The 7,739-nt window shown below is 44.1% G+C and overlaps 1 protein-coding gene across 4 annotated transcripts in view; it reads left to right on the top strand.

The window, feature by feature from the left end:
* The window catches only part of DYNLT1 (dynein, light chain, Tctex-type 1), a 7,971-nt gene extending 1,218 nt beyond the window's left edge, over window positions 1-6,753 (top strand). Inside the window, exons 2-5 of one of the 4 annotated variants that reach the window (XM_011952768.1) lie at window positions 2,554-2,595; window positions 5,032-5,155; window positions 6,048-6,105; window positions 6,328-6,753. In XM_011952768.1, the coding sequence (XP_011808158.1) occupies window positions 2,554-2,595; window positions 5,032-5,155; window positions 6,048-6,103 (222 nt within the window). In that variant the 3' untranslated portion in view covers window positions 6,104-6,105; window positions 6,328-6,753. Of the gene's footprint in view, window positions 1-2,553; window positions 2,596-5,031; window positions 5,156-6,027 lie in introns of all 4 variants that reach the window. The other 3 variants (XM_011952765.1, XM_011952767.1, XM_011952764.1) reach the window with 3 other exon arrangements.
* The last annotated feature ends 986 nt before the right edge of the window (window positions 6,754-7,739 follow it).

Raw genomic sequence — 7,739 nt, 5'->3', positions numbered from 1 at the left:
TGAACCTGGGAGGCAGAGGTTGCTGTGAGCCGAGATCGCACCATTGCACTCCAGCCTGGGCAACAAGAGCGAAACTCCGTCTCAAAAAACAAAAAAAAAAGAAAAGAAATTTAGTTTAACGAGGAATGTTTTCAGGGAAAATAAAAGTAAAACTTAAGGACTGATTGTAGAGTTTCAGTTTTGATCTGATTTCCTAACTAGCACACACTTCCTGTGACAATGACATAATCAGTGTTTGAATGCTGATGGCAACCAAGTGAATAGTGACGAGAAGACCTGATTCAGGAGCAGCTGGCAAAGAAAAAGCCTTTGCCCTTAAACTGTTGCTAATATAATATTGGAAAATGTATGATAGTAATATCGAGTAAAACTGTTCTAAAAAAGAAATCGCTTTGTAAAGGAAAGCGCTTAATACTACAGTCCGATTCTGACTCCCACAAATGAGGTGGCTAAGTGGCTTCGTTATTCGAGATCTCAATTGCATATGTGTAAAATGAAGGGGCTGGACAGAGTGATGAGTGTTCCACCTGGGATGGAAGCCCTGGGAGGTGGAGACCATGCCTGTCTTGTAGTAGGCATGTCTTAGGTATTTACTGAATGGCCCGTTCTGGTCCTCCCAGCAGCCTCTTAGCAGCCTTTTCTACATCTCTTCTAATTTCATGTAGATGCCTGGGCCTTTGTAAGTATTCTCTCAACTCACCATTCATCTTTCTTGGAGAAGTTAAAACTCTCCACTGGATTCAATACAACTCTCTACTTCCCACTAAAAATTCTCTAAGATGTCCCTCAACCTTTTTCGTACTGTAACCGTATGGGAGGTGATACAGTGCCTTTCCTTTGTGATTAAGGTCACCGTAGTCACTTGGAAGTCTCCTTTAAGCTTCCAGAAATGACTTAATCTCTAAGATGTTGCAAACTGTCATTCACTCCGTGAGTTGGTTTTGTTTCCAAGTCCGACTTCTGAGTACAGCAAGTGAGGTGGCTTCGGACAGTCAGCTCCTGACCGGTCGCCCTAAAAAGAAAGGGCAGGGCCTGCAGTGGACAGCAGCCAGGCAGGGAGGAAGACTCACTGCCAAGTCAGGGTTCTCTGCCTTGATTCCCCCAGGATGCACGTTGACTTGAGGGCCCCGGGGGATTGCCCTCTTGAAGGCATGTCCAGAGCTGCGTACCTTTCCTGGGACTCAGCAGTAACTTTAAACGCTTGTGCTCATGTGAGGAGCACATTGGCAGTCAAGTGCCTGACTGATGTTATTTTCAGGGTGACCTTTTACCCATTCAGATCTACCATGTGTAAAAGGAAAACTAAGAAAACTATACTCCTGGCACTAGATTACTGCAGGCAGGTCACCTCCCGAGTCATCCAGACGCTGACGGAGAACGGCCATGCTGGCAGATGGTGGTTAGTCCTGGAGTAGGAGGGCATCACTGGGAAAGAAAAATAATTACCTGGAAATAATATAATCATTGTACATTTGACAACTAATGGTGCTTTAATGGTGCTTTAAAAAAAATTTCCTCAAGGTCAGGCTTCCTAATCAGTTAACATCATGGAAGAGAGAATTACATCTTAAATGGATTGCTTCAGCAGCTTCAGTTAATTTATACAAAAAATCAGCCAACTCATGAAGCCTCTTGATTGGTTAATGATTCTAGCAGTCAGTTGAAATGGAAGAAGAGAATGAATTTTAGTTTAAAGTGAAGTCTTAGATTGTGGCATGATTAAAACAAAACAGGGCCGGGTAGGTGGCTCATGCCTGTAATCCCACCTCTTTGGGAGGCTGAGGTGGGAGGATCACCTGAGATCAGGAGTTTGAGACCAGCCTGGCCAACATGGTGAAACCCCCATCTCTACTAAAAATACGAAAATTAGCTGGGTGTGGTGGAGGACACCTGTAATCCCAGTTACTTGGGAGACTGAAGCAGGAGTATCACTTGAACCTGGCAGGTGGAGATTGCAGTGAGCCGAGATCATGCCACTGTGTTCCAGCCTGGTCTACAAAGCAACACTCTGTCTCAAAAATAAATAAATAAAACAGAACACCTTTAAATTATGTACATGTATTCTAGTCTTCTGGTTTCTGAAGACTGTAATGCCATCCATCTTTGCTAAAGTGAACAGTCTACTTAGATTATTTCTTTTTTTTTTTTTTTTTTTTGAGACGGAGTCTTGCTCTGTCACCCAGGCTGGAGTGCAGTGGCCGGATCTCAGCTCACTGCAAGCTCCGCCTCCCGGGTTCACGCCATTCTCCTGCCTCAGCCTCCCGAGTAGCTGGGACTACAGGCGCCGCCACCTCGCCCGGCTAATTTTTTGTATTTTTAGTAGAGACGGGGTTTCACCGTGTTAGCCAGGATGGTCTCGATCTCCTGACCTTGTGATCTGCCCGTCTCGGCCTCCCAAAGTGCTGGGATTACAGGCTTGAGCCACCACGCCCGGCCTTCTTAGATTATTTCTAAGGTCTTCATTTCTAAATTATGTTCATTACGTAAATTTGCATTTATCGATGTAGTGGAAATATCTTTTAAATAAACTTAACTGAATGTTCTTCCTTGCAGACTGCTTTTGTTGTTGATGAAGTGAGCAACATTGTAAAAGAGGTAAGAGGATAAATGCTCACTTCTTAAATGTTTGATTAATGGCTTATATTAGAGAAAATAATGTGTTTTAAATACTATTTTGGAATTGTTTGGACCAAGTCTGTGTGTTTTGGTGTTTCATATAACAGTTTTTACTTCAGCAAATAGCTAGTTAAGAATTGCTTCTATATTATGCAAATTACATATTTTAAATCAGACAAGGAATTTTATGTACATAGCATTATTCCTGAATATCACCAAGACTTGATTCTATAATCTTTTAAGCATAAAAGACTCCTGGCATACAAATAAGTGTCTCCAGGGTTGAATGAAGAAAGAGTGAGTGTAAGAAAATTGAACAGTCAACTTTCAGTTATTCTGGACCTGGTGATCCAGTTTGGGGCCTATATGCTTACTTTTCTTACATTTCTAAACTTCACACTTTATTGTGCTATTGATCATAAACAGGAAGAGAGACAGAAGGGATGTTTGTTATTCATTCAGAAAGTACACACTGAGGGAGCAGGCAGGGCATGGACCCTCCTGGAGTTTACAGCTGAGGGCCGGGCAGGGCAGACACATCAAACAGTCCCGCTGGAAAGTGTCAGCCTGCATTTGCTGTGTGGTAAGTGCCACTAGTGGTGGTGCTGTGAGAGCATTGAACGGGGAATGTGACCCACCCAGGGAGTTCAGGGACCATTTCGAGCTGAAATCTGAAGAATGAGTAGAAGTAGGGGTAATGCAGTAAAAAGAGGGGACAAGGCCCCGTGGGAAGTGGGGGCAGTGCACATTCCCCATTCCCCCCTATTGCGGGGGCTACAGGTGATTCTGTACTCAAGTGACCCTAAATATTGGGTAGTAGTCAATTTGCGCAGGTCCAAAATTGGTGGAGAGTTCCCTCCTCCTTGAAAAACTGAATTTCAAAGTATGTGCGGAGGGAGAGCTGGCGGAGGGAGAGGTTTAGCTTGAACAAAGCCCCCCCACCTTTTGACAATGCCCAGGTCTAGTAATACCACTGTCCTCTTAAACTGGGACGTCTGGCCCCCCAGCCCTCTTGCAGCCTCTGAGCTGGGAGGGAGCACAGTGGCAGAGGACAAGAAGTAAGCCGGCCCTGTGTGTAATGTGACTACTCAGAGTCCCAGGGAGATGATCGGCAGGTCTGTAGGTAGAAATCACAGTGACCTAGGGAGGTTTTAGGTCCTCAAAAGCAAGGTCACTGGATCTAAGCCCCAGGCATCAGATACCAGTCCGTCCCCACTATGCACAGCTCAGATCCCCGGACTGCTGGTTTGCTCTGCCTGTCTGAGGACAGACCTTGGCCCTTACTGAATGTTGTTATTTTCACTTTAGGTCATAACTGTCATACAAACTCAGGTTCCTGGTTTCTAGCACAGCAAGTTAGGGGTAGAGAAGAAAGTTGCTGAGATGCAAGCACACTGGCATCCATGTGAAAGGGGAGCTGATGCTGAAAAACCCGGAAAATCACACAATGGCAGTATCATAGCGATAAGCTTAGCAAGAACAGCGACAGTGAGCCTTGCATTGTCAGATAACCCCCAAAGAATATAGCATAGAAAAAGAAGTAAGCATATAATAAAGGAGAAAAGTTGGGCTGGGTGCTGTGGCTTATGCCTGCAATCCCAGCACTTCAGGAGGCTGAGGCAGGAGGATCAATTGAGCCCAGGCATTTGACAGCAGCCTGGGCAACAGAGCAAGACCCCATCTCTACAAAAAACTAGCCAGGCATGGTGGCACATGCCTGCAGTCCCAGCTACTAGGGAAGCTGAGGTGGGAGGACTGCTTGAGCGCCAGAGGTCGAGGCTGCAGTGAGCCAAGATTGCATCACTGCTCTCCAGCCTGGGCAACAGAAGGAGACCCTGCCTCAGAAAAATCAAATTTAAAAAATTTCATCATAAACCTAAAATAAATTTTGGAATATAAAGGGCTTTTAGTTATCTGAAAAATGCACTTAACATGGTAACCTGTTCCCAAACAATGCTGGATAAAAGTATTTTTTAATACATGATTATTTGGATAGGTTTGTATATTGTCAGTTGTACAAATAATACAATTCATCTAATATGTAGTATTAGTATATATTAGATAGTAGTAGATAAAAGTAATATACCTTTAAGAAATGAATGGCAAAATATTTTCTAGCCTCAACAGGAAAAAAAAATGTATTGCTTATCTCTAAATATTAATAGTAGTAGTGAACATTAAGTGTAAGTATTAGGTCAAAATGTGTAAATAATTTGACAGACCATGAATTTTTAAAGCAAATTTCAAACATTTAAATGAAATATAATACTATCAGAAGGTGTATTTGCAAAGGCACCCTCATGATTAAAAATAAACTTTTCATAAATCACTTCTTGGGATGCTGTCAGTTCCTGATTGAAAGGTGGTGTGGGTGCGTTTGGTTAATCGGGACGCGCTTTGTGCTTTGTTTTCTAGGCTATAGAAAGCGCAATTGGTGGTAACGCTTATCAACACAGCAAAGTGAACCAGTGGACCACAAATGTAGTAGAACAAACTTTAAGCCAACTCACCAAGCTGGGAAAACCGTTTAAATACATCGGTAATGGATTTTTGTTTCTTGTATATTTGAGGGATGGTTTTTTAACACTGATCAGAGGGGCATCCAGTACCAGAAACAACAGCTAACGTGGCCCCACCTCAAGGAAGGCTCCTGGTGGGAGTCAGTCGTGTGTGTAGCATACGTTAGCATACACTTGACCGTTTGGCTGCTGGTACAATTGCAGGGCATTTGTGAAGCGGGATCTTACAGGAAGTCCCATCAGATGCTTTTAGAACAAGTGGAGAGGAGAGGGAACGTGTACAGACAGCCCCCAACTTAACAGTGGTTCAACTTAGGATTTTTCAACTTTATGATGGACTTACCAGGGTATTAAGTGCGTTTGCAACTTAATTTTTATATATTGTCCATTTATGATGGGTTTATGGGACACTGTAAGTCAAGGATCACCTATAATTTGTCAGTGTAGTGAGACGAGGCAATCTGTCCCTGTAATTTTTATTGAGAAATCAACCATGTGGAGCTATGTACTTTTGCTAAAAGTGGACAGAATGGGCCGGGCGTGGTGGCTCACGCCTGTAATCCCAGCACTTTGGGAGGCCGAGGCAGGTGGATCACGAGGTCAGGAGATCAAGACCAGCCTGGCCAAGATGGTGAAACCCCATCTCTACTAAAAATACAAAAAATTAGCTGGGCATGGTGGCACGTGCCTGTAATCCCAGCTACTCCGGAGGCTGAGGCGGAGAATTGCTTAAACCTGGAGGGGCGGAGGTTGCAGTGAGCCGAGATCGCGCCACTGCACTCCAGCCTGGGCGACAGAGTGAGACTCCATCTCAAAAAAAAAAAAAGAAGGGACAGAATGGTATTTGTGTTACCCAGTAGACTTCTCTAATAAAAATTTGTTTTAACTTAAGTGACCTGTGTAATCATGCAGAAGAATGGGGCGGGATTACACACAGCAAGTTCCTGCTTCTGGGACAGCTCTACTGACGGTATGATTTTCATTCATGTTTGTGAAGTTTTGTTGTGTGAAATATGTGACTGGACGTTTCTTATCTTTGAATGCAATGCATGTTTATCAGCCTTTTAAAACATAATAGACTTGCCAAGGTTCTTTGTGTAGCCTATAGGTACTTGACTGTTGGCCTTATTGTGAGTAAAACGTGGTCCCCCAGCTTTCCCTGCCTTAAATGCTGCTCTCTTCCCTCCCGCAGGGAGCTGCACTGTGCGATGGGAGAATAAGACCATGTACTGCATCGTCAGCGCCTTCGGACTGTCTATCTGACCTGCAGTTCAGCCTATGGCCTTTCTCCTTTTGTCTCTAGTTCATCCTCTAACCACCAGCCATGAATTCAGTGAACTCCTTCCTTGTTCTCTTTAAGTGTTTTGTGGCACTCTCACAATGTAGAGGAAAAAACCAAATGACCACACTGTGATGTGAACGGCACCGAAGTCAGATGAGTATCCCTGTAGGTCACCTGCAGCCTGCGTTGCCACTTGTCTTAACTCTGAGTATTTCTTTTCAAAGGTGCTAAAATCTGAAATCTGCTAGTGTGAAACTTGCTCTACTCTCTGAAATGATTCATAGACACTAATTTTCCATACTTTATACTTTTGTTAGAATAAATTATTCAAATCTAGAGTCTGTTGTGTTCTCCATGGTCTGCATAGTATCATAAATGATTTCTTCGTATTTAGTGAGTGGCTTCAGAATCTATACAACCGGGCTGGGCACGGTGGCTCACACCTGTAATCCCAGCACTTTGGGAGGCCGAGGCAGGCAGATCACGAGGTCAGGAGATCAAGACCTTCCCGGCTAACACTGTGAAACCCTGTCTCTACTAAAGATACAAAAAATTAGCTGGGCATAGTGGCGGCACCTGTAGTCCCAGCTACTCGGGAGGCTGAGGCAGAAGAATGGTGTGAACCCGGGAGGCGGAGCTTGCAGTGAGCCAAGATCGCACCACTGCACTCCAGCCTGGGCGACAGACCGAGACTCCGCATCAAAAAAACAAAACAAAAGAACTGTGCAAACGAAAGGTTGCAGTTCTGCTGTGGTCCTCTCTATGATGTACTCATTTCACCCATGGGACCAGGATCCTGACGGCTCTGCTGGGCTCTGGTCAGATTCCTACCCCTGGGCATCACACCCACCATTCTTAAGCCCTCCTCTTCTAGAGATTAAGGGGTAGGAGGTGGCCAAAGCAATTCCTATTCTCTTAGCCAGCAAGCTCTCACATTTGGCCCAAAGCTTAACTGTTAATCCTATGTTCTCTGTAGGGCTCACGAATTTAGTACTTCATAGCTTACAAAATAGCTTTCACAATCACTCATTTTATGTCTTCAACAATTGGCAGTCATTTAAAAATCAGAAAATGTTTGGAGGTTATCTGATTGGTTTAAAGTCACACATCCAAGTAAGGAGATGGGCCCAAACCCAGGACTTGTCTCCATCTTCAGTGCTCTTCCCCAGGCCATGTTAGACATGGCAATAAAGACACCTCTGTGCCTGCCTGCTGAAATGGAAAAGCCCTTCCGTTATCTCCAAAGCCGCTTTATCAAAGCATTTATGTCTGCAAGGCCAAATTAACTCCACACACAAACAGCAAACAAATCAAGACACACA

The sequence above is a fragment of the Colobus angolensis genome, unplaced genomic scaffold (assembly GCF_000951035.1).
Source record: "Colobus angolensis palliatus isolate OR3802 unplaced genomic scaffold, Cang.pa_1.0 Scaffold35, whole genome shotgun sequence".
NCBI classification, from domain to species: Eukaryota; Metazoa; Chordata; class Mammalia; order Primates; family Cercopithecidae; genus Colobus; species Colobus angolensis.
This window is presented reverse-complemented; position numbering and strand designations above follow the sequence as displayed.